The following is a 27,457-nucleotide window of genomic DNA, read 5'->3' as shown; positions in this document are numbered from 1 at the left end:
GATGAGCACCTGGTGCTGGCTTTGCTGAGCCATGGCGAGGGCGTGGACCAGGTCGGCGAACGGGGAGGATTCCATGGGGCTGCTGGGTTGGTGCTCCACTGTCCCGGGTTTCAGCACCACTGTAGTAAGTTCCCTATGGGTGGGTGGAGCACAGAGGACGGCAGGACAGAGATCAGGGTTCAACGGAGGCTTTATTGCCGCACTTTTCAGTAGACAATTCAAATAGCAATCAGAGACAGACACACACACTGTCGTCTCGTCCGGGGAAGCTCTCCCTCTGCCTCCTTAAATAGGGCGCGGTTACTGGGAAGACACACAAACACAGGTTAATTGCCGTCAGGTGTAGTGATTCTGCCACTCACCTTCCCTGACTCCGCCCTCCTGTCACAGACCGGTGCTTGACCACACCCTCGCTGCCACATAATAATAATACATCAGTTTTGTATAGCGCTTTTCATGGTACTCAAAGATGCTTTACAGGAAATTCAAACATACACACACAAACACAGACAACAGGTAAATAAGAAGGTGATCTGCAGGAAGGTGACGTATCAAGTGTCATATGCAGTCTTGAACAGGTGGGTTTTGAGATGGCGCTTGAAGGAAAGTAGTGTATCAGAGTTACGGATGGCTAGGGGGAGGGAGTTCCAGAGGGTAGGGGCAGCGATGGCGAAGGCTCCGTCACCGAGGGTCCGGTACTTGGACGTGGTGATAGGAGTGAGGAGGTTGGCATCTGCAGAGCGTAGTCGGCGGGTGGGGGAGTGGCGATGGAGGAGATCAGTCAGGTACGAGGGTGCAAGGTTGTTGAGGGCCTTGTAGGTGATCAGGAGGATCTTGAAGTGTATGCATTGTTTTATGGGAAGCCAGTGAAGTTGACGGAGGACAAGGGTGATATGTTCTCTGGAGGGAGAGCAGGTGAGCAGCCGAGCAGCAGAGTTTTGAACATATTGTAGTTTTTGAAGAACAGTGGAGGGGAGGCCATACAGGATGCTATTGCAGTAGTCGAGTCTGGAGGTGATAAAAGCATGAATTAATGTCTCTGCAGCTGGGGTGGAAAGAGTGGGTCGCAGGCGTGCAATGTTTCGTAGGTGGAAGAAGGATGTTTTGGTTACATGGTTAATGTGTGATTTGAAAGAGAGTGCAGGGTCCATATAGTTTCCAAGGTTTCTAACGAGGGGGGAGGGAGTGACAGAGTGGCCATCGATACAGAGTGAGAAGTTCTGACAGGTGGGAAGGATGGATTTTGGGCCAAAGATGATGATCTCAGTTTTATTGCTGTTTAGTTTGAGGAAGTTGTGGTTCATCCAGGTTTTGATGCCAGTAAGGCAGCGAGTGAGGGTGGAGAAGATGGCAGGGGAGATGGTTTTGGTGGTGATGTAAAGCTGGGTATCGTCGGCATAACAGTGGAATTGGAGTCCATGGCAGCAGATGATGTGTCCAAGTGGAAGCATGTACAGAATGAAGAGAATGGGGCCCAGGACTGAACCTTGAGGGACTCCGTGTACGACAGAGGTGGTGTGGGATTTATGATGGTTGATGGCGATATAGTGGAATCTTTCAGACAGGTAGGATTTAAACCAGGAGAGGACGGTGTTGGTGATGCCAATGGATTCTAAACGGTTGAGAAGAATGGAGTGATTGACTGTGTCGAAGGCAGCACTGAGGTCAAGGAGGAGGAGGATGGTGAGGGAGCCAGAATCAGAGGAAAGAAGATGATCATTGGTGACTTTGAGGACGGCCGTTTCAGTGCTATGGTGGGTGCGGAAACCAGATTGGAATGTTTCATACAGGTTGTTTGAGAGGAGGTGGGTCTTGAGTTGAGTTGCAACGGCTCTTTCCAGAAGTTTTGACAGAAATGTAAGGTTGGAGATGGGTCTGTAGTTGTTGGGATCATCGGAGTCGAGGCCAGGTTTTTTAAGGAGAGGAGTGAAGGCTGCCAGTTTGAGAGGTAGGGGAACTATGCCAGAGGTGAGGGCAGCGCTCGAAACTAACGGTGTCCCGATGTCCCGGGGACCATAAAAAATGTCATCGGGACACAAAATGATCATATCTGGGACAATCCCGGGACAATGGAAAAAAATAGATCTAGAAAAAAAGTTCTACATTAATATTATTTACAAAGCCGTAACACATACGTAGACATTCACCTAATTTGTCAATTTTAATTTTAAAACGTTAACAGCGAAAAATACATAGTAGCTACACTTTGGATGCACCTGCATCCGGAGGCTACAGAGCAGCGCATTCTGTTCTAGAATCTTCGGCCGGAGTCCGCATTATATGGACTTGGAATGGAATTGCTAGCGCACACGCTGCGCCGACTCTCGCCAGAACAAAAATGCTGAAGTGGTTGAAGCGGACCGACCGCGGGGAAGAAACTGAAAGCCCAGACATAACGTCTCCGGGACCTTCAGGATCCAAAGTGTCATCGCCTGGTCTGCAGGCAACGCTAGCAACTGAATGAACTGAATGAACACTGTTAGACACGTTATAAAATACAACAGGAATGATGTGGATGATATTGACGGAAGATACCGTTCAACAGAATAAGTGAGTTTTCTTGGTGTCTTTCTAGTTCAGAAAGTTTAGTCAGTCAGCAGCACAACTAGGCTCGGACCTGCCACTATGCTGATGTTGCTAACATTTGCACCCGGCAGCGAAAGTTCATAAAATGGATAACGGAAAGTTCATAAAATGGATAACGGAAAGTTCATAAAATGGATAACGGAAAGTTCATAAAATGGATAACGGTAATGGATAACGGTAATGGTGAAAATTATAAGTTGGCCTTATAAGTGCCAACAGATGTTCAAGGTATAAGTAATGAACATAAAAGGGGTCTTATTTTCAGCTAAAGTGTACTGCAGATGTAGGGAGTTGAAACATTTTCTGAATGAGCTAGTTGGCCCCTTTAAATAAACGGGTATCTATTCATACAGTGAGATCGCCAAAGTTTAATAAACTGAAAATGCAATAACTGTAATTTTGAAGTAGATGATGTATAGTACATGTGTTGCTTGTGTCTTGTGACCAGGGCCGGAGTGGGCCCTGTTCTCAGTCCGGGAGTTTAATTCACATTCAGGCCACTTTGAAATGGAGGAGGAATTTGAGTACATTAAAAAAGATAAAACAAATAACTGTCCTTTCACAATGCTTTTTATTTGGTTTAAATTCAGGTAGTGACAATGTATGTTGTTCGTCGTTCTCTGCATTACTTTAGGGTTAATAAAACTTCCATTACGCAGTAGTTTAATGACCACAAACGTAATGCAGAGACCGACGAACGATTTCATCTAGTATGAGACGGGGCTCCACTTAAAATTGGATGGTGTGTGGCCGCGTGTCTAATCCGCATATACATTTATCTGTGTCACCAACATGTCCCAAAGTTCCTTAGTGAAAATATTTGAAAACACATCCAAAGGACATGCATCTTCAGAAATCGGCATCTTCGGCCCGGGTGTGGGAATGAACTTTTACATCGGGGGCAAAATCCAGCTGACTGCCACTCCAAATAGCAAAGCAGCGAGTATGGCTGATTGTTTCACGTTATTTAAGATGAATTACACAACACATTTTTAGTCACATAGTCTTAAAATAACGAAAGCACCCACCTCGCGTGCATTTGAACCAATGCTTGTGCATTACATGCCGCATACGCCTCGAAAATAATGGCAAATCAACAATGCTGGGTACTCAGCAACCGGCAGATAAAGCGTGAGGGCGCATTAGGCAACTCAAAAATGGTTAAATGAAATGTAGGCTAAAGCAAGTGTTCGATTCTGCTTAGAATATTGGCATACGCATACACCTCTTCTAAGTTATATATTTAACAACAATTATTTAACATCAAATATGACTTCTAGGCCTATGTGTTCATAACCACAATGTGCGCACGCCTGTGGAAATGCACGGTGTGACAGCGAGATGAAATAGGCTGGATGAGGAAATAACGCGCAACAGCACATTTGGGACCTGTTCATCTAAAATTGTTAATAACTGGGATCTAAAGCAATGTCCGGTTCTTCTTAGAATTAAGACATACACCACATCTATACCGTGTAAATTGCGAGATTTCACATGACAGCAAAAAGCTGAATTGACATCGCAAACTATCGACACATTATAGGCCTAGCATAGACTGATAAAATCGACAAACAGGGTTATCATACTCCATATCTTTCGTAACCTACCAGCTGGTCTTGAGAACATATCTGTCAATTTGGCACATTTTGCTGCCACTTCCTTCCTTTTTTTAAGCTTCGCCCTTTCGGTTCCACCTGGCCTCTTTCTGCCCTCCATCACTGACGCGCGCTGTTTCGCGCCAATGTTGTTTAAGTTCCCCGCAATACAGAGGAGGAGTCTTGGACCAAACCAACTGCAATAGAGGGGAGGGGAGAAGTTCCTTATTTGGTAGCGCCTATTTAATCTGCTGCGATGCTGTCGGTGTCTGGGCTGCCATGTGAAAATGCAGAGTGCAGTTGAATTGATGATTAATGCAAGAATAAGATCAGTGACCAAAATTAGTGAAAATTATTTTCCCCATGCTCCAAGCAGGCCACCATTGATGGTTTGGGCCGGGGATGGTCCCGGCTAAATATAGGGCCACCCCGGCATTGCTTGTGACTTATTGTAAAAATGATATAAAGGGTTCAAAATCACATAGTTACAAATATAATAGTAACTTCATATGAGGGGCGGCACGGTGGTGTAGTGGTTAGCGCTGTCGCCTCACAGCAAGAAGGTCCTGGGTTCGAGCCCCGGGGCCGGCGAGGGCCTTTCTGTGTGGAGTTTGCATGTTCTCCCCGTGTCCGTGTGGGTTTCCTCCGGGTGCTCCGGTTTCCCCCACAGTCCAAAGACATGCAGGTTAGGTTAACTGGTGACTCTAAATTGACCGTAGGTGTGAATGTGAGTGTGAATGGTTGTCTGTGTCTATGTGTCAGCCCTGTGATGACCTGGCGACTTGTCCAGGGTGTACCCCGCCTTTCGCCCGTAGTCAGCTGGGATAGGCTCCAGCTTGCCTGCGACCCTGTAGAAGGATAAAGCGGCTAGAGATAATGAGATGAGATGAGATGAACTTCATATGATAATATTAACCACTGGTTATTTCAGAGAGGAAAAAAATGGGGACACTATTGCTTCCATTCGGGACAATACAACACAGAATTCGGGACCACTGGGGGACACAAAGAAAAAAAGTTAATTTCGAGCCCTGGGTGAGGGAGAAGTTGATAATGTCTGTGATGAGTAGGGCGATGGGGGTGAGGCAGTCTTTGACAAGTTGAGATGGCATGGGGTCCAGGGGAGAGGTAGATGATTTCATGGTAGAGAGTATTTTGGAGAGGTCGACAGAGGTTATGGGTGAGAAGGTTGATAGCCGTTGATCAGAGGATGAAAAGAGTATGGGTTCAGGTGGTGAGGTAGTAGTAGTGGAGGATGCAAGCTGGTTGTAGATGGTTTCTATTTTTGAATTGAAAAATGACATGAGGTTATCACATTTCTCTGGGGTGAATGAGGATGAAATGTTGTCGTGGGGTTTGAGGAGTTTGTTAATGGTGGAGAACAGAGAGCGTGGGTTGGAGGAACCAGAATGGATGATGCCAGAATAGTATGTGGAACGTGCTTTGTTGAGAGCTGATTTGTAGATTTGCATATGGTCTTTGTAAGCAAGGGAATGGACTGTGAGGCCGTTTTTTTTGTGAAGTCGTTCTAGTTGTCGGAGGTATGGTGTTCTTTGGATGCAATTCAGCATTCTTTCTCCTCCAAACACGACAAGTTGAGTTTTTACCAAAAAGTTCTGTTTTGGTTTCATCTGACCATATGACTTTCTCCCAATCCTCTTCTGGATCATCCAAATGCTCTCTAGCAAACTTCAGATGGGCCTGGACATGTACTGGCTTAAACAGGGGGACACGTCTGGCACTGCAGGATTTGAGTCCCTGGCGGCGTAGTGTGTTACTGATGGTAGCCTTTGTTACTTTGGTCCCAGCTCTCTGCAGGTCATTCACTAGGTCCCCCCGTGTGGTTCTGGGATTTTTGCTCACCGATCTTGTGATCATTTTGACCCCACGGGGTGAGATCTTGTGTGGAGCCCCAGATCGAGGGAGATTATCAGTGGTCTTGTATGTCTTCCATTTTCTAATAATTGCTCCCACAGTTGATTTCTTCACACCAAGCTGCTTACCTACTGCAGATTCAGTCTTCCCAGCCTGGTACAGGTCTACAATTTTGTTTCTGGTGTCCTTTGATAGCTCTTTGGTCTTGGCCATAGTGGAGTTTGGAGTGTGACTGTTTGAGGTTGTGGACAGGTGTCTTTTATACTGATAACGAGTTCAAACAGGTGCCATTAATACAGGTAATGAGTGGAGGACAGAGGAGCCTCTTAAAGAAGTTGTTACAGGTCTGTGAGAGCCAGAAATCTTGCTTGTTTGTAGGTGACCAAATACTTATTTTACCAGGAATTTACCAATTAATTCATTAAAAATCCTACAATGTGATTTCCTGGATTCTTTCCCCCCATTCTGTCTCTCATAGTTGAAGTGTACCTATGATGAAAATTACAGGCCTCTCTCATCTTTTTAAGTGGGAGAACTTGCACAATTGGTGGCTGACTAAATACTTTTTTGCCCCACTGTGTGTGTATACACACACACACACACACACACACTAGTTTATACAATACATAGCATTTATTTTTCAGAATTTCAAAAATATTTAAAATGAAAAGTGAGATAAAGAATAAATTTTAAAAAAAAAAGAATGCAACACTAGTCCAAGTTATCCTTGTCGGATTTATTCTTGAATGAACTGGTTCAATAACACATTTTTGGAAACACAAAAATAGATTATAAAACAATTATGAAACAAGGACCTTCGTGTTATATAGTTTCATCCCCATAATGAATCTAAAAATATATTAATACTCATGATGTGCTAATTAAACAACTGAAATCCACCTTTCCTCCTATTTCCATGGTGTCTCAAAACAAAATACAATAAACAAACACAAAAACAAACTAGAACATGGTAAGTATCAAGTAATACACTCGTTTAAAACAAGAGTCATCAGGAGATGCCATATCCCCCCGGCCCCCACATGAAACCCCACTCCAACTTTTCCTAAGTTGAATGCTATGGAAATACGGAAAAAGTAAAAAAAAAAAAAAAAAAATACATCACAGAAATCCCAAAATGTCAAAAGGCACAACTCCTCTAGTCACTTCATATAACTGAGGTTTTGTGAAAAAATTCCTACTAGTTTTTGAGTTATGCTCTGGAAACTAAAATGTTTACAGACAGACAGACAGACAGACAGCCTATATCCCCCCACATTATATGCCACGGGGATTAAAAAAAAAAATACAACAAGGCTCAAAAATGTGGACTATAGAAGAATTGAAGGTTTACCCCTGGTATGAACTTAATGATGATCAAAATGCTAAATGAATTTGAAAACTTGAATTGAAAATATGTTTTCACAATTTTTGTATTATTCTATAATCTCTGCCAAAATTTGCTACCCATGTCACATCAACACCCTCTGTGAGATATTTCAAAGCAACAAAGGCTCAGTTCCTGTTAGATTTAAATTCAGTAACAATCTAAACACAAAAAAATTAAATAATACGTTGGTATATTTTGATAGAAAATCTCTCAATGATTGTAAATCAGACCCAAACCTATTTCATTAAAATGTAGACAAGATCAGATCTATGGGGTAATCATGCCAACAATTTAGCTGTAATTTAATACAATTTGAATAAATATTTTTTCTTCTCATTCTCCACCAAAATATTAATAACCTACTCCATGAATGACTATTAATACGGAACTCGTGATTTCCAGTCTTGTTAAAACATTCCTTAAAAGATGTTAGAAAACAAAGTTCTTCAATGTCATGATTGAAATACTCTAGCAAAAACAAATGAAGTGCCCCAAAAATAGCACACCATGCTGTTATTCAGTATCACTGAAATGTTACATGGAAGCTATCTACATCATACTTTAGAGAAATATTAGTGAACTCTAGAGATAAATTCATGTGTTTAAAATTGATATTTTTCCATAAAGCTGCTTTGCATCAATGTCTATTGTTCAAAGCATCTACAAATAAAACGGATTTGCCTTGACGACATAATTTATGGTAAGTTCATTTTCACACCGAGTTCTTGGATATTATCTAGAAGTGTGAGAGTGAAGTTCACCCATTAGCATGTTCTGTTTTTGTGCTCTGGAGGAGAGGCTGTAGGGGCTGAGTGCTGCTTTAGCTCTGCGAGCAGATCGCTGGCTTCTGGTCGTGCCTCAGGATCTTCACACAGCATTCGCTCAATTTGCTTGTGCTATGATAAACACATGCGGAAAACAAAGTATTAGAGTTATATGGACAATTCTTAAGCATATCCAAAGGTACTGCCTCAAAGCAAAACCAACAGGACAGAACAATACGGAGACATGTGATCATCTTTGTTGCCTTGCACGACTTCATCCTAACATGTAATTTTTGTGAATATGGGGCTGTGTTCAGAGTTGGCAAATTAAGCCCAAATCCAGGCCCGCTGACAGGGGGGGACAAACAGGTATGTTGTCCCGGGCCCAGGAATAGGGAGGGCCCAGAACTGGGCTCTCATGAAGTTGCGATTATTTTATTTCATTTCAAAATGTGTTGATTTGGGGGAGAAATGTGCTATATTTGTATTCAATCACGGGCGCAGATAGAGGGGGGGACGGGGGGGGATTCGTCCCACCCAGATTTAAAAATTCACCTTGTTCGGTCCCCCCCACTTATAGGGAGGAAAAAACGTCTATGCTGTCTTTCTTTGCATAAGGCAAACCTCACGGAAAAATCAAAAGACTAATTACCATTCGGTTTATTGAGGTGCACAGCAGTACAGACGTAGTTGCAACTGTGCAGACTGCACAGGTTGCGAGCTCGAGCTTGGTTGCTATGGTTACCCACAACAAGTTTGACAGGCATATCGGGGACAGCGCCTCCTAGTTCAGGACCCCAACACGGCATGATGAAGGGTGCCAAAAGGCAGAAAACGATTGCATCGTTTTTTCAAAAAAAAAAAAACACGACTGTAAGTAAACTGTGCCTTACTTTATCATATCACCTTGCAATTTTTTGATAGTCTGTTCAAAGTAATGTAGTGAAAGTAAAATCGTACGGAGTGATGCCTTTCTGGTAGCCTCCTTCTTTCGGTGGCAGCCTGTAGATACAGTGCTCAGAAGGCAGTTTTAATGTTTAATCTGGCGTTCCCTGCCATAATTTCAGCGAGCATATTGTTTCATAAGGAAACTTTGCGAAGAGTTGTTGACTGACTGCCGCTCACGCAACACACAGGCATAGTTAGAAAGTCAGTATGCACTGGTTTACACTTTATACACACACACACACACACACACACACACACGTAGCCCAGCCTCTCGCTACGTTTAACAGTTGGAACTTAGCGGTTTTAAAACTAGTTTTGCAGTTTTGCAATTTCTGTGCGTGATGATAATGTGTAAACTTTGGATTTCCATAGGCTATGTTAAAATGTTATTGTCCTGGCCTGCAGGTAGTTCCTGGTGATGGCAGTGAGGGAGGTGAAATAACATGTATACACACTACCGTTCAAAAGTTTGGGGTCACCCAGACAATTTTGTGTTTTCCATGAAAAGTCACACTTTTATTTACCACCATAAGTTGTAAAATGAATAGAAAATATAGTCAAGACATTTTTCTGACCATTTTGAGCATTTAATCGACCCCACAAATGTGATGCTCCAGAAACTCAATCTGCTCAAAGGAAGGTCAGTTTTATAGCTTCTCTAAAGAGCTAAACTGTTTTCAGCTGTGCTAACATGATTGTACAAGGGTTTTCTAATCATCCATTAGCCTTCTGAGGCAATCAGCAAACACATTGTACCATTAGAACACTGGAGTGATAGTTGCTGGAAATGGGCCTCTATACACCTATGGAGATATTGCACCAAAAACCAGACATTTGCAGCTAAAATAGTCATTTACCACATTAGCAATGTATAGAGTGGATTTCTGATTAGTTTAAAGTGATCTTCATTGAAAAAAGAACAGTGCTTTTCTTTCAAAAATAAGGACATTTCAAAGTGACCCCAAACTTTTGAACGGTAGTGTGTGTGTGTCTCTCTCTCTCTCTCTCTCTCTCTCTCTCTATATATATATATATATATATATATATATATATATATATATATATATATATATATATATATATATATATAGACACACACACAAAATGGAATCATTTGCTGACAGCTCAGTCCCCCCCAGTTCAAAAATCCTATCTGCGCCCCTGCATTCAATAAATGATTTCTAGATCTTTTGCCTTTGTCTTCGAAAAAGGCGTCAAGAACCCCCTATCACCCCTAATGCAAAAATGGTTTGGTCTGACTCTTTGATTAAGGGGAAAAAAACAACATCATTCGATCATAGTGCTTCGACAATCAGTGTGCGTGCCATTTGCCAACATGCACAAGTCAGGAGCACAGAAAAGAAAAGAAAAGAGAGGAAGAAACCAAGAGACTCAGGGGCTCACTGCATAAATATTTGTGGCAGCGGGGGCGTGGTCAAGCGCCGATCTGTGACAGGAGGGCGGAGTCAGGGAAGGTAAGTGGCAGAATCATTACACCTGACGTTAATTAATCTGTGTTTGTGTGTGTCTTCCCAGTGACCGCGCCCTATTTAAAGAGGGAGAGCAGAGAGCCTCTCCCCCGAACCAGACGCCGGTTGTGTGTGTGGCTGTGTGTGTTTGATTAACATGTTCGCTGAAAAGTGTGACAATAAAACAGTTATCAACCTGAGCTCTGTCCTGCCATCTTCTGTGCTCCTCCCATACACGAGAACTGCCACAGTGGTGCTGAAACCCGGGACAGAAGACGGCAGGACAGAGCTCAGGTTGATAACTGTCTTATTGTCACACTTTTCAGCGAACACGTTAATCAAACACACAGACAGCCACACACACAGCCGGCGTCTGGTTCATGGGAGAGGCTCTCTGCTCTCCCTCTTTAAATAGGGTGCGGTCACTGGGAAGACACACACAAACACAGGTTAATTAACATCAGGTGTAGTGATTCTGCCACTTACCTTCCCTGACTCCGCCCTCCTGTCACAGACCGGCGCTTGACCACGCCCCCGCTGCCACAATATTTTAAAAAAGATTCGGATGATGCAGCAGGTACTAGCAAAGGCAGTCGGGCAGCTGAGCCAGGTAAGACAGCCAACTTTTTCCAGCCCCGTAAAGTAACCCCAACCAAGGCACGTGCAGCACGCAATTCATGTTACAAACGAGGGGAGAGCAAGTCACACTGAACACCATATCAAATGCACAGGGCATTGAATCATTTCATAACCACAACGGCTTAGTAACATTGTGTTTCATATATCTGATTGAAGCTAAGAATATTCACATTAGCCCGCAATCATATCCCGCCGTTTCTCGAGCGGTGTGTTCTTCTCTGCTTTTCACACTGGACAGTACGCATGCATGCACAACAAAAGTCCGGCGCATTGCATTTCACACCTGAATAGTTGCAGACTAAGGAAATGTTAAAACTGTAAAAATGTTGAAATGCTAAAATGAAATGGTTGTTGACCAGTTGAATGGTTTTTGAATACCTGTCATTTAAGGGTTGGAGTGAGTAGAGACTAGGATAAGAGAGGTGGGTGTGTGTGTGGGTTGGCCCGGGGGGGGCCCATTCAGAGCATTTTGTCCCGGGCCCAGCCAAAGCTGTCAGCGGCCCTGCCCAAATCTATATAAAAGTTCCTTGCTTTCAGAGTCGGTTCACACAGGTGCTTCAGTTAATTTTTTGGGCCTCCTCTTCAGATTATTAAAATAACCTGCACATAATTAATTCCACCATAGCTGCCAGATTTTCCTTCAGTAGAAGTGTTCAAGATAGAGTTTTATCAGTTGTGTGTAGACTATTGCCTTTAAACACAAACACATTTAAGTGTTACATGATGTGGCAGTGGGGGCATGGTCAAGGGCCGGTTTGTGAATGGAGAATGAAGCCGAGGAAGGTGATTGGCAAAGTGGAAGCACCTGTGATGATTTAATATGCTGTGTCTGTGTTTGTGTGCAATGACAGGGAGCAGCTAAAAGGGGGAGAGGAGCAGCAAGCAGATGAGCAGCAAGCAGCTTGCCTGTTACTGCTCATGACCAGTGAAGCACAGTTCGCGGTTCAGCAACTGTCCGCAGAGAACTGGCTGGTGTATGCAGACCTGAAGCGCGCAATCCTCCAGAGAGTTGGTCGCTCCCTAGAGCAACAACAGCAGGGCTTCCGTGAACTGACACTGGAGGAGGTCAGCTAGCCCTTCACCTACAGCCAACAGCTCAGAGATGCCTGCAGGTGGTGGTTGAGGGCAGTGGACTGCGACGTCGAGGGAGTTGTTGACGCAGTGGCGCTGGAGCAATTAATCGCTTGGCTACCGAGGGAGACAGTGGAATGGGTCCAGTGACACCACCCAGCATTGCTGGATCGGGCTATTGAGCTGGCGGAGGACCATCTAGCAGCGGTTCCAGTGGCAGGTGGACATCCGGCTTCTTCTCTCTTATACTTCTGTCTCTTCCCTGCAGGTGAGTGCTCCTCGTCCCAGCAGTGCAGAGGTGAGGCCTGGGCTGGTGTGCTGGCGCTGCAGGGATCCCGGGCACTTCCAGAACCAGTGCCAGGTGATGGAGGTGGGGGCAGCGGTTCACATCCCTGATGCACCAGAAGCCTCCCCGATAGAGCTGGAACATACCGCATACCAGTGAGCATTCAAGGGGGTACAAATCAGCCTTTGGTGGATTTGGGTTGTAATCAGACCTCCATACATCAAAGCCTGATTCAATGTGGGGTACTTGGAAATGCACGTTTGGTGAAAGTTAAGTGTGTGCATGGTGATGTACATAAATATCCACTAATGCCCGTCACTGTTCATTTCCAGGGAGAAAAGCATAGTGTGGAGATGGCAGTTAGTCTGAGCCTCACCCACCCACTGATCTTGGGAACAGATTGGCCGGGGTTTAAAACCTTAACGAAACAGACGGTAGTGGGTGGGTCCTGCAGTAGCATGTCACAGGGGAATCCCGCCGCAGCGTTAGCTGGGGAGGTGGTCCCAGGATCACCGTGTCGGCTCCGCATCACGATGAGACAAAGTGGGAAGAGCCCTCCTCCCTCTCTGGGGAATCCCTTAGGGGACTTCCCATTGGAGCAGGCGTGTGACAAGTCTGAGATACGCTTTTGACCAAGTGAAAGTAATTGATGGCCAAATCCTCCAACCCAGGGTTCCCGCGGGGTCTAAAAAAGTCTAAAAAAGTCTAAAATCCAGAAAGTTAAATTTTAGGCCTTAAAATATCTAAAAAAACACACATATTTTCATCCCAGGTCTAAAATTTAATTTATCCAAGTCTAAAATTCTTACATCCGCTCAGTCCGTTCCTAGAAGTGCCTGCAAAACATTAATAAAAAATGCACCGGTTGCGTTGTTGTCTGCCTGCTAAAAAACTTCAATCACCGATGATCGCGGCAAGTATGCAATGGTCCAGTTTGTCCACTACGCCTACCGTAGTTCTACCTTCTAAGTTCCCACCGAGTTTATGCAGTCTGTGGCAGTCAGAGAAGGTTAGCGGTTGTGTTGGCAGTGCGATGAAGAGTGTGGATAACGCTTCGAATAATAGTGAGTAAAGAGGTTCACATACTTTTGCCACTCACAGATATGTAATATTGGATCATTTTCCTCAATAAATAAATGACCAAGTATAATATTTTTGTCTCATTTGTTTAACTGTGTTCTCTTTATCTACTTTTAGGACTTGTGTGAAAATCTGATGTTTTAGGTCATATTTATGCAGAAATATAGAAAATTCTAAAGGGTTCACAAACTTTCAAGCACCACTGTAAGTATGAAAAATAGGCTGAAGCACACTATCGCTAAAAGGAGCTGTGTTGGGCTGGAACGGTGGGTTAAATAGCCGCTCACATTAGCGCGGAGAGCTTTCACACGGTCAGCGGTCTCAAAAGTAGCCGGTCACCGGCGGCAAATCGCCGTCTGTGGCTTGTTATGCCGCCGGCTATTGTCAGTCGAGTCACAAAATTTAATATTAAATATTTCTGACAGCAAAAAAAGTTGTGAACGTAAATTACATCCACTGTGTCATGTATGTCCGTTACCGCGTCAACTTTGTTTACATCCTCGACATGAGTGCAGCCATTACTGTGTTGCCAGATTGGGCGGTTTCAAGTGCATTTTGGCGGGTTTTGAACATATTTTGGGCTGTAAAACGTCAGCAGTATCTGGCAACATTTTTTTTTTTTTACTTAATACAAGAAATTAATGGATGCCAACGTTTTTGCCAAAATGGTATTTTATTTTCCATTGTTTAGGCAGCTTCAGCATCATACTGTGAGATTCTGTTCAAATTGTTTTTTTTCTTCTATGAAGCCTGAGCCATTTATTTTATTAGTTTATAATTATTGTTTAATTTAGTCTTCAGGAGAGACTGCCTGCACACAGTACTAGTATTAATAGTTTTTTTTCTTACATGAAAGCTGAGGCATTTATATTATATTTTAAGGTAACTTGATGTTGTGCTGTGAGGTTCTCTGCACTTTAACTTTTGAACCAACAGGTGCATTTGGATAAGTCTATTTTTCTGCATTTTTGTAGTCCTGGTAATCTTTTATATTGGTAAAGTTGTTTATAGGACCATTTCTCAGTGTCTTTGTTTTTTTAATCAATAGTTTTTCAGTAATAACTTAATATTTAACATCCCCCCCCATGGGCTGCCCCCATAGTCTCCAAAATTTCTGTGGGAAACACTGGCATGCGTAACAACGCTAATCAAGCTTAAGCTAGACGACCCGCCTCAAATACCCGTCCCGGGTAAATGTTATCCCAATTTTAGATGACCTGTTCCAAACCATCCCACCCCATGAAAAATTCGTACTTGCATATCTCTCTCTCTCATATATATCCCTGCACGCTTTGCGTGCATTATGTCTGCCGCTGGCAGACATTTTACCATTTTGCACCCTGCTGTAAATTATTTGTACCCTGCTATTCTCCCAAACTTTGAAGCCCCTGCACTGTAGACAATCTTAGCGTGCACATTACATGTCGTCAACGTTACCATGACAACATGGAGCGCATGAGTCCTGTCAGCGTATTCAGCTTTCTAACAGTGCTCTTTTATTTTTAAATATATTATTCTCTCCCCAATTGTCTTTTTCCTGGCTTTATTATTTAGTATTTATTAATTTTGCATTCATATTTTGCAATGATTTTACACCTCTGTCTCAAATGGCCCGTTTGCTCCGCTACTGCTTAAAAACCTGCTGTCTCCCTTGTATACCTCTCGCAAGGTATGACTTGATTTCATTGGTAAATCGCTGCCGCCTTGCGTGAGTTTGCTGTTTAACTGGAAGCAAGTGTGCTACGGGGCTACTACGTATGTTTTAACTAATTAGTTTTAAAAGATGTGTATGCATTTTTACTGTTAATATGGTTGAAATGGTTGCTACAGCAAGTGGAGGTCTGCGATGCTGTGGTTTGCAGCATGGGGTTCACATGAGCAATCAAGAAAGTCATCATCTGACAACAGTGCATTATATAATAACGCTGTTTTATTACCAGAACACCACTAACCAAAAGTTTAAATGAGTTCTGTTGCAGTTAGGGGAAAAAACCAAACCCCTACAGACTGCATTTACTGCACAAATGCCCTTTATCACTCTATTGTCTTGTACTTTTGTTGCTATGTGACATAATGTACTAATGTTGTACTAATGTTGCCATATGACATAAATAAGCACACAATCAGTTTGTATCCCTGATAGTCAGTTTACCAATACAAATGACTTTGTTTTGAGAATTGAACTCGATTGTCTTTTTTTGGGAAGGGCGGGGGTAGGGCAGATTGTAATGCTTCGTGTTGGTCTAAAAATTTTTCATAATGGTCTTAAAAAGTCTAAAAAAGGTCTAAAATTTAACTTACTGAATCCTGCAAGAACCCTGCCAACCCAACGTTGCGCTTTCCTTCCTGTACTTTTGTATTATGAAGGATAGGTTATATCGAGTAATTCAGGACACTCAAATGAAAGAAAAGATGACACAGTTGTTGGTCCCAAAGAGCTGTAGGGAACTTTTATTCCATGCAGCTCATCATAATCCTATGGCTGGGCATTTGGGGCAGGATAAAACACAATCATCTCATGGCCCGTTTCTATTGACCAGGGATTCACGCCGATGTCCGCAGGTGGTGTGCAGCAAGTCGCAAACATCAGCTGGTAAATCCAGCAACCACACTAAAAGTGCCATTGCGTCCATTGCCATTGATTTAGATCCCCTTTGAAAGAATTGGTATGGATCTCATCGGGCCATTAGATCAATTTGCACACAGGTGTCACTTTGTGTTACTCATAGTAGATTATGCAATGCAATATCTGGAAGCAGTGCCTCTCCGCAATATTTCAGCATGCAGTGTTGTGGAGGCACCCTTCCGCGTTCTCACGAGTTGGGATTACGAAAGAAATCCTGACTGATCAAGGCACTACTTTGTCACACACACACACTGCATGAATTGTACAAATTATTGGGGATTAAACTGATTTGTACTAGTGTTTCATAATCCACAAACAGCCGGGCTGATCTAATGATTTAACCAAACACTTAAAAATATGATTCATAAGCTCATTCACACAGGGATACTAAAAACTGGGACAGGTGGCTAGACACTCTGTTTGCAGTGTGCGAGGTCCCAAAAGCCTCCGCCAGGTTTTCACCATTTGAATTGCTGTATGGGCACATGGTGTCTTAGACATCATTAGAGAAAATTGGGAGGAGGAGCCTTCTCAAAGCAAAAATGAAATTCAATGCATTCTTGACCTGAGAGCAAAACTCCCCGCACTGAGTCACATAATCCAGGAGAATTTGCTACAGGCTCAAGAACGTCAATCTCGCCTGTACAACAGAGAGACATGGCTAAGGGAATTTGTACTGGGAGATAAAGTTCTCATTTTACTGCCCACTTCAAGTTCAAAATTACTCACCAAGTGGCAAGGGCCCTTTGAGGTCACACGGCGAATTGGGGAGGTCGGCTGTGAGATCAAACGTCTAGATAGAGGCGACATGTCAAATTTACCACTTCAATCTCCTGAAACCATGGAGAGAGGAGGTTCCTGTGGCTCTGGCGATGGTAGTTCCGGAGAGGGCGGAGCTGGGACCAGAGATGAGTCTAAAAAGTGCGCCTCAATTCACCTCCGTCCCCTGTGGAGACCACGTCTCACCGTCCCAGAGAGCACAGGTCATTTGGTTGCAGAAGGAATTCTGCAATGTGTTCTTGCCCCTCCCTGATCGCACTGACCTCACAGAACACCACATTGAAAATCCTCCAGGGGTGGTGGTGCACAGCCACCCATATTGGTTCCCCAAACATAAGAAAAATGTAGTTTGGGACGAACTCCAGGCTATGCCAAAGATGAGGGTAAATGAGGAGTTGCACAGCAACTGGAGCAGCCCAGTCGTCTTGGTTCCCAAGACCAACAGGTCAGCCCGGTTCTCTGTGGACTATAGAAAAGTCAACACGATGTCTAAATTTGACGCATATCCGATGCCTTGCATTGATGAACTGCTCAATTGGAGAGGCGCAGCTTGCTTTTATTTGACGCTGAATTTAACAAAGATATATTGGCAGATACCATTGACTCCATTATCCAGGGACAAACAGGCTTTTCCACTCCGTTCAGTTTACATCAATTTGTCACGTTCCTTTCAGCACTGCAAAAAATGAAAATCTGTACAAGTCTAATTTACTTGAATTCAGCATTTTAATCTCATTAAACCTGTTTTTGAATGTATTTTCTTAGTAAGACTGAATATTGTAAAGATTATTTGACTTGTTTCAAGAAAATTCATCTTGTAGCATCCTACCTAGATAATACAACTAATTCTGAGCAGCATTTTTCTTAAAATTGGCCACATTGGTGACGGAGTTGTTTCAACGTTTAGACTGTAAGTACATTTTTACTTGTTTCAAGAGAATACGACAAGCCATATTAACCTGTTTTAGGAATTGACCCCATCTCATTAAGATATTCAGGCTAATCAGCTTTGAGTGCATACAAATTCAGAATAGGGTCATTGAGACTATTGGTCAGTCATGATTTATAACTTTCATCTTGAGATTCTGAAGCATCTAGAGCTCATAGGCTCAACAGTGGCCCACAGAGATCTTGCATGTGACATCACAGCCGATCCAGATTGTGACAGACACCATCTTGTCGGTCAAACTCCATATTTCCGCCTTCTACTTCTGCTTCTACCTTTTCTTCTGGAAAACCCTACTATATACAATTCTACTACAACGGCTGCGGCTACAAGCTCTCCCTACCTGTGCACGTTTTTTATGTTTTTTGTGTGTATTTTTGCATGTTGTTCGTCTGTATCGGACTTCAATATCCACTACAACCGTATGGATTTACTGGACATTGGTTTCCAGCAGAAAATGACGGTTTGTAGCGATTTCCATCGCATGCACAGCATTCCGGACGAGATAGCGAGACCAGCGGGGTCTCCGTGGATTGTTATCGGAAGCAAAGCGAAGGAGGCGGCGTCGGGAGCGGAAGCAAAAGCGAGGCTGCAGGCAGAGCTGGCCTGTTGACTAAGCTCAGAAAACAGCCACTCAAATCTCCACGGCTAAGCCTCCACCTCTCCAACGCCAGATCCATGTAAACAAGACGGACGATTTGGAATTACAGCTGGAATTACCTTATTCTATTCTATAATCGGCTGGTCAGACACTACTGATATATCTAGTATCAGTACTAGTAATACTTAAGTGACTTACCCATCCAATGAGGATTGTTATTTTCTTGTTTACAAGATGCCACATCTGAGTCGCTGACAAATCCTGAATTTCTGTAAAGATAACTGTCCAGAGATTTATAAGCACGCAGTGCTTCACCACTGAACAGCGAGGGAAAGTTGATGAGGTAATTATACACGTCTGAGTATTCCACCTCTGCCAGTTCAATATCCACTGACACGGTCGTGAGACTCGTAATCTGTAGATCGTTTATTTTAGACATATATCTAATTATCTGTTCATTAGAAAAATGAGCCGTGTAGTCCGTCGGTTGAAATTGATCCATTCTGTACACGAGTGCAGCAGTATTCAGCTGTGTTTTTTACCGACAAGATGGCGGCTGTTAACTTTCCGGTCACGTGACTGCAAGATCCCTATTCACTGTTTGCAGAAAAAACTCAACTACATCATAAGATTGCTATAACACTCTTTAGTAACAAAAACTTCAAACAATCATGACCGTATTGGTAACAACAAGCTAACAGAAGCTCTGCCTTATAACATAAATAAACCAAACAAGTTCTGCTGTGCAGATACATTTATTTATTTTAACACATCACATCTTCTTATACAACAAAACATCAGTCAGGTCATATTTTCTCAAAACATAAGTTTTGCTATTGAACGGTAGAGGGTGGTATGCAGTGTAATCAGGTAGCTTTTCCAAATCTATGAACTCTGTTGCCTGTGCAGCATTTGGCACAGCAATACATTTATTAACCATAGAAGTGAATACTGTTACTTACAAATTTATGGAATTATGTTAACTGTTTTAACCATTTTTATGCAAAGTCCCTTCTGTGCGACCCTCCTGCAGTACCTCCATGACACAGCCCACCCCACCCCCACAAAGTTTTCCTATGCATGCATTGCTTTGCACGGGGATCACTGTAAAGCGACGTCTGTTTTTGCACAGGTGGATGAGTAGGGGCATAGTGGTGGGCTACTTCACTTTTGGCTACTCCCCTGGTACCCCCGGCCCTCTTCTAATTCCTTGCTGCTCCATAGCCTGCTATGCCTCTCATGCCAACTTGTGTTTTGCAGCATTTTGTTGATATAATAAAAATAAAAATGCAGATCTGAAGTTCTTGTCAAGTCTATTTTTCCCCTACATTAATCACACCTAAACAAGAAATTTATTCTAGCTAAGAAAAACAAACTTGTTTTGAGCCTTTAAATAAGCTGGAATCAAGCACATTTGCCTTGTTTTTAAGCCTATTAAATGCTTATTTTGAGCAATATTTGCTCAAATGAAATTGGTTTCTAAGCAATAATTACTGAAAATCAGAAGAAATGGCTTAGAATAAGAGAGAAAATCTTAACAAGTAAAATAAAAACTAGCTTTTTATGCTTAATTTAAGATTTTTGGTATGCTTACTACTTGCATATTTTTCTTCTTGTTTTAAGAAATCTTACCAAGTCCCATTATCTTGCTTAAAATAAGTGATTTTCCCCCTAAAACACTATATATTTTTCTTATTTTTTAGAGGGCATTTTTTGCAGTGAGGTTATTTGGGGCCCCAGCGACATTTCAGCATCTCATGGACCGAATTCTCTGTCCCCACAATGCATATGCGGCAGCCTACTTAGATGACAATCATTTATAGTAATGATTGGGAGCAGCATCTACAACATCTCAGGGCAGTCCTGAGGTCGCCGAGGCACGCAAGGTTCACAGCAAGCCCGAAGAACTATGTAATTGGGCGGGTGGAACTACAGTATCTGGGCTTCCACTTGGGTCATGGGCAGGTGCGTCCCCAAATTGATAAGACTGCAGCAATTGCGGCCTACACGAGACCAAAGACTGAAAAGGGAGTGAGGCAGTTCCTGGGGCAGGCTGGCTGGCTATTATAGGCGGTTTGTGCCTAATTTTTCAGACATCACCAGCCTGCTGACTGACCTCACTACAAAGAGAGCACCAGATCCAGTCCAGTGGATAGAGCCATGCCAACAGGTAAAAGCTGCATTGTGTGGGGGGCCACTTTTATACTCCCCTGACTTCTCTCTCCCTTTTGTTTTGCAGACCGACATGTTGGACAGAGGGCTGGGGGCAATTTTGTCCCAAATGGCAGAGGGAGAGGAGCGCCTCATGTTGTACATTAGCCGCAAGCTCTCCATGCAGGAGATGAATTACAGCACCAACGAGAAGGAGTGCTTGGCCATCAAATGGACGGTCCTCACTGTCCGTTATTACCTGGTGGGACACCCTTTCACCCTCTGCTTGGATCGTGCTCCACTGCATGAAGGATGCCAATGCCCGGATCACCCGCTGGTATCTGGCTCTGCAGCCTTTTAAGTTCGAGGTGGTCCACAGGCCGGGGGCACAGATGGTGGTGGCGGACTACTTCTCCCAGGGGGTGGGGTGGGGGGTCAGCTACAGGCTAGATGGCTCCCCAGCATGAGTCGGGTGGTGGGGGTATGTGGCAGCAGGGGTATGGTCAAGGGCCAGTTTGTGAATGGAGAGCGAAGCTGGGGGAGTTGAGTGGCAAAGTGGAAGCACCTGTTATGAATTAATGTGCTGTGCTTGTGTGCAGTGACAGGGAGCAGATAAAAAGGGGAGAGGAGCAGAGAGTCCCTGGTCTTACCCTGGCTGAAATCACGCCTGTGCATTGGCATACAATATTTTATTTTAAAGTCCGCTGAAAAGCATGTTTGTTGTGGGTGAGTTGTGGTTAAATAAAGCCAAAAAAAGTGAACCTGATCCCACCTGCCTGTTCAGCATCCACCACTATCAGGGAAACATTACACATGGGGAAAAAAAACAAAACTGAGGGACAGAAAATACAGACTGATGAAGAGAATTGCCATTTTCAAAAACTTCTGTCAAATCAAATATGATGCTATATTAAAGCAAGAGACAATAAGACTGTTGATAAAAAGGTTGAAGTTGTCAGGTGCACAGTTTAGGAAAAAGATGAAAAAAGGGGAGGAGAAACACAAAAGATAAATATTATGCATGTAATGAAACAGCGCTCACTTACTTCAAAATTAAACTTTTTGGAGAAAGTTTCTGGAAACTTTTTACTTCGTATAGCCTCCCATTGCTAAAAATGACAGTGTGGGAAAATGTTTTTAGCTTTATTTTGTGATTGACTTCAGACATTTGAAATTGTTTTTAATAATTAATAACAGAACACTGACAGATTGAAAGGATAATTTCACCAACCTTTTGTTTTTCATTCCGTGTTCCAAAGCACCAAAGCAACTCAAAGTAAACAAGGCCCATCGCATATATATCAACCTTTCTGTCATAGAGTTGCTTTTGTTTCTGAAACACATATAAAAAAAAAAAAAAGTGTACAGTACAGGTATCAATTTTATAATTTTATTAAGTGAATTTTGTGAAGTGCCTAACCTGTTCTGGGCTCATATAAGAACGTGTCCCGGTGTTCTTAGTGCGTTCCACTTGACTTCCATCTTCATCTACCTCTTCTGTGGTAACAAGTCCAAAATCACCGACCTTCACGACTCCTTTATCCCCAAACATTATGTTTGCTGGCTGATTTAAATGAAGGAATAACTTGTCACTTGTAAAGTAGAATCAGAAGCAGCATTATGAATTACAATACTGCATTGGTTCAGTTAAAAGATTTTTTTTTAAATCAAATTAAAGATACCAGATGAAACTTAGCACTACACACTGACTTTCTTTCATTGTTAGCTTTGCGAGTGTTTAACTCTTTACCCCTTAAAGTAGTTGCTACAGCCACCCTTGTATATGTATATATTGTTCACTCTTAGAACATATTTACAAGAAAAAAAGTCTAAAGACAAGGTTTCAGACAAGGCATCATATGTCGTCATTATGGGATATACACGGGGTCGTCATTAAGGGGTAAAGAGTTAAGGTGCAGTACTTTAGTCAGTGACCTACCTTCAGGTCCCTGTGGAAGAGGTTTTCTAAATGAATGTACTTCACTGCCTCCAAGACCTGCTTGATTATCTCTGTTGCTTCCTGTCTCCGTTTTGGATATTCTTCAGGTCTATTATTCCTTTCCTCAATCCACTGACGCAGGGTTTCTCCCTCACAGAATTCCATCTGCATATAGAGGAATTCTGATCCACTGCTGGAGCTAGAAACAGTAAAAAAAAAAAATTACCTCAAAAAATGGTGTGGAATATAAAACTGACCTGATCATTTTTATCAGTTAAAACCAATGGCTCTCCTCTTCGTGTAATCCCAACTAATGGCCTCTTTTTAATGCCTTCAATGTCTAAAAGGTAATGATGAAGTAACGAAGATGAATTACGATAAAGCGCTGGAAATTTCTGATGTGTCATCTCTGTACACAATCTCGTCAGTCCATGATGTGTGGTAACGCACAATATTAGCATGGTCAAGATGGGACAAAGCTATGACCTCTCTGCGAGCTTTCCTAGAGAACATACAACTTTATGTGAATGACAACAAATAACAATATACAGCGCATATTACAACACATCAAAGAGTAGCATGGTAAAAGCAGTAGAATAAATAGGATTTACAGTAATCAGTCAAAAGTCTGGACACACTCATTACTATGAATGACTGTGTCCAAATGTTTGAAAGGTATTAAATGTACTCACGTGTTAAACTTTACTATCTTGACAGCAAAGTATTTATCTTCAAGCTTTCGTCGGGCCTTGAAAACCTGACCAAAACCTCCTTTGCCAATCGGAGTTATTGAATCAAAATCTTTTTCAAACCTACAGGGAAACAGACATAACCTATGATTTTGTGTTTAAGTCTGATCGGAGCATTTTCAGAGAAATTAAAATAAATAAAACCAGTAGTTTATCAAAAAGAGTTTAAAAAAAATCCTTCTGTAGAAAGGACTATCTTGCCTGAATTTGAGCAATATGATTTGTCAAAGAACATTTTTAGTCAAATACATGGAAGAAACTTATAAGTATATAAACAAACAAAGTTATACTGTGTATGACATATATAGAAAAAATAATTCTTATGCAGGATGGAGCAGTCAGATATGAAGCTTCTGTTCATTAGTGCTGGATATGACATCTGTCAAACACTTGTTTTTCTTTTCAGTCCTAGCAAGCCGAACATATTACCATACAACTACACAAAAGGATATCTTTAAAAATATACAGTACCAGTAAAACTTTTGGACACACCTACTCATTCATAGGTTTTTCTGTATTTTGACCATTTTCTACATTGTAGAGCAATACTGAAGATATCATCTGGAACATGTATGGAATTATGTGGTAAACAAAAAAAGTGTTAAAAACAAACTATGTTTGATATTTTAGATTCTTGAAAGGAGATACACAGAACCATGACCTCACTTTCATTTATAAATGCCTTGAGACCTCAAGAATGGCACAGGAATAGTTTTAAGCATTAACAATAAATCTAATATAGTAATTTTTATGATTAAAGTGATTCATATAGGTAGCAGTCTGCGTGAATGACCTTGACGTCCATAACGTCACAGCAGGAAGTCTATCGGTCTCATTGCCACTTCCGCTATACTAAAACACAGAGCTGACCAACTCCGATCCTCCATTTTGAGCTAATTTATCGCCATGCCACGTAGATGTATTGCTGACCAGTGCAGCATCACGGCAGAGGATGGATTTATGTTGCATTCATGGTCCAAGAATGTTCAAACTGCAAAAATCTGGACATGTTTGTGAGAAGTTCATGGGCACACTGGGCGCCTACAAAGTGGTCTCTCCTCTGCTCTGTACATTTTACTGAAGACTCGTACAAAACCTCTGATCTGTTGAGGAGCGTTGGCTATAAGCCCGTATTGAAAGAGGGTGCAGTAATTAAATAAAACTACAACCCCGATTCCAAAAAAGTTGGGACAAAGTACAAATTGTAAATAAAAACAGAATGCAATAATTTACAAATCTCAAAAACTGATATTGTATTCACAGTAGAACATAACATATCAAATGTCAAAAGTGAGACATTTTGAAATTTCATGCCAAATATTGGCTCATTTGAAATTTCATGACAGCAACACATCTCAAAAAAGTTGGGACAGGGGCAATAAGAGGCTGGAAAAGTTAAAGGTACAAAAAAGGAACAGCTGGAGGACCAAATTGCAACTCATTAGGTCAATTGGCAATAGGTCATTAACATGATTGGGTATAAAAAGAGCATCTTGGAGTGGCAGCGGCTCTCAGAAGTAAAGATGGGAAGAGGATCACCAATCCCCCTAATTCTGCACCGACAAATAGTGGAACAATATCAGAAAGGAGTTTGGCAGTGTAAAATTGCAAAGAGTTTGAACATATCATCATCTACAGTGCATAATATCATCAAAAGATTCAGAGAATCTGGAAGAATCTCTGTGCGTAAGGGTCAAGGCCGGAAAACCATACTGGGTGCCCGTGATCTTCGGGTCCTTAGACGGCACTGCCTCACATACAGGCATGCTTCTGTATTGGAAATCACAAAATGGGCTCAGGAATATTTCCAGAGAACATTATCTGTGAACACAATTCACCATGCCATCCACCGTTGCCAGCTAAAACTCTATAGTTCAAAGAAGAAGCCGTATCTAAACATGATCCAGAAGCGCAGACGTCTTCTCTGGGCCAAGGCTCATTTAAATGGACTGTGGCAAAGTGGAAAACTGTTCTGTGGTCAGACGAATCAAAATTTGAAGTTCTTCATGGAAATCAGGGACGCCGTGTCATTCGGACTAAAGAGGAGAAGGACGACCCAAGTTGTTATCAGCGCTCAGTTCAGAAGCCTGCATCTCTGATGGTATGGGGTTGCATTAGTGTGTGTGGCATGGGCAGCTTACACATCTGGAAAGACACCATCAATGCTGAAAGGTATATCCAAGTTCTAGAGCAACATATGCTCCTATCCAGACGACGTCTCTTTCAGGGAAGACCTTGCATTTTCCAACATGACAATGCCAAACCACATACTGCATCAATTACAGCATCATGACTGCGTAGAAGAAGGGTCCAGGTACTGAACTGGCCAGCCTGCAGTCCAGATCTTTCACCCATAGAAAACATTTGGCGCATCATAAAACGGAAGATGCGACAAAAAAGACCTAAGACAGTTGAGCAACTAGAATCCTACATTAGACAAGAATGGGTTAACATTCCTATCCCTAAACTTGAGGAACTTGTCTCCTCAGTCCCCAGACGTTTACAGACTGTTGTAAAGAGAAAAGGGGATGTCTCACAGTGGTAAACATGGCCTTGTCCCAACTTTGAGATGTGGTGTTGTCATGAAATTTAAAATCACCTAATTTTTCTCTTTAAATGATACATTTTCTCAGTTTAAACATTTGATATGTCATCTATGTTCTATTCTGAATAAAATATGGAATTTTGAAACTTCCACATCATTGCATTCCGTTTTTATTTACAATTTGTACTTTGTCCCAACTTTTTTGGAATTGGGTTGTACAAGAAAAGGAAAGTATTTATTTAGTTATTTATTTTTAAAAAGGAAAGCAAGTTCAGTTGCACTAGTTCTCCCGGAGTGTGAGCCGAGGGTTGTTGCTCAAACCCGGGATGGAACGGGACGTGACATATCGCTCGGGCAGTGACCTCCCTGTGGTTGTTGCCAAAACTGGTAACATCCCGTCCTGGGTTTTAGTAATTGCCTGAGCTGAGCAGTAATGGTGGAGTACTCAGTATGGAGAAAATGGAGAATGAGTGGACCAACCGTCTGATTTCTCGGCTGGACATGCTTGCCTCAGCAGCAATATCTCGCCCTTACATGGAAGAAGTGAATGAACGGAGAACTGAACAAACAACTCAAAGTCAGATAACAAATGAGAGTTGGAGCTTACCCATCTGTGTTCTCGCTTTTTGAAGGCCGATCTTGTGGCCAATTGTTTTGAAACACCAAAACAATTGGCCACAAGATCGGCCTTCAAGAAGCGAGAACACAGACGGGTAAGCTCCAACTCTCATTTGGATACAAAACAACAAAAACAGCAACACTCGTTGTTTACCTGAATTTAGATTAATACATGTAACTTGTATTGTGTGTTTAAGTTACCAGTATAAGATTATTTAATTTGCTTCAGAATGTGATTTTCTCAGTTCATCTGATTATTTAATTAGCCTTTTACATTTTATCAGTGAAAATGCATGCATGTACATGTATGTTGCATAAGTTATAACACCTATCCTGTTTTAATGAGAGTCAACCCACAATCAATGAAGTCAAATCAGTCTTAGTTGAGCAAGTTGGTAACGGCATTTCTTACTTTCACCATAAATTTTTATTTATATGACTTTGGTCTATAGCTGTCAAAGACCTCGGCCTTAAAATCGGTTACCGCTGTGATGTCACGCGCTCAGGGCTGGCTGGCTCAACGGGGCAGCTCCAATGCCAACTTTGTGGTCGATTTTAATTCTCAAAAATATATATTTTTTATTCCCATTTATATACAAGAGTCGTCAAGGATGAAGATACTATCCACTCAGAAATTTATTTAAAAATAAAGGTTCTGTACATCTCCTTTAAAGTAGCTACTGTTTACCTTGATGATGCTTGGCTTTGCTACTGGCATTATCTTAACCATCTTCATGAGGTAGTCACCTGGAATGCTTTTCAATTTTGCCTCATCAAAAGTTAATTAGTGGACAAGTTTCTT

The 27,457-nt window shown here is 42.2% G+C and overlaps 1 protein-coding gene across 13 annotated transcripts in view; it reads right to left on the bottom strand.

Moving 5' to 3' along the window:
• Positions 1–6,771: 6,771 nt before the first annotated feature.
• Positions 6,772–27,457, bottom strand: part of eif2ak2 (eukaryotic translation initiation factor 2-alpha kinase 2) — a 51,831-nt gene continuing 31,145 nt past the window's right edge. For 12 of the 13 annotated variants that reach the window (XM_060925277.1, XM_060925281.1, XM_060925280.1 and 9 more), the window contains 7 exons: positions 23,436–23,555; positions 23,120–23,245; positions 22,744–22,942; positions 22,225–22,368; positions 22,036–22,137; positions 21,851–21,913; positions 6,772–8,339 (listed from right to left, as the gene is read on the bottom strand). In XM_060925277.1, the coding sequence (XP_060781260.1) occupies positions 8,208–8,339; positions 21,851–21,913; positions 22,036–22,137; positions 22,225–22,368; positions 22,744–22,942; positions 23,120–23,245; positions 23,436–23,555 (886 nt within the window). In that variant the 3' untranslated portion in view covers positions 6,772–8,207. Of the gene's footprint in view, positions 8,340–21,850; positions 21,914–22,035; positions 22,138–22,224; positions 22,397–22,743; positions 22,943–23,119; positions 23,246–23,435; positions 23,556–27,457 lie in introns of those variants that run through there. The other variant, XM_060925289.1, reaches the window with a different exon arrangement.

This window comes from Neoarius graeffei, chromosome 7, assembly GCF_027579695.1.
Source record: "Neoarius graeffei isolate fNeoGra1 chromosome 7, fNeoGra1.pri, whole genome shotgun sequence".
Classification (NCBI taxonomy): Eukaryota; Metazoa; Chordata; class Actinopteri; order Siluriformes; family Ariidae; genus Neoarius; species Neoarius graeffei.
The sequence above is the reverse complement of the archived record's forward strand: the minus strand, read 5'-3'. Positions and strand labels throughout refer to the sequence as shown.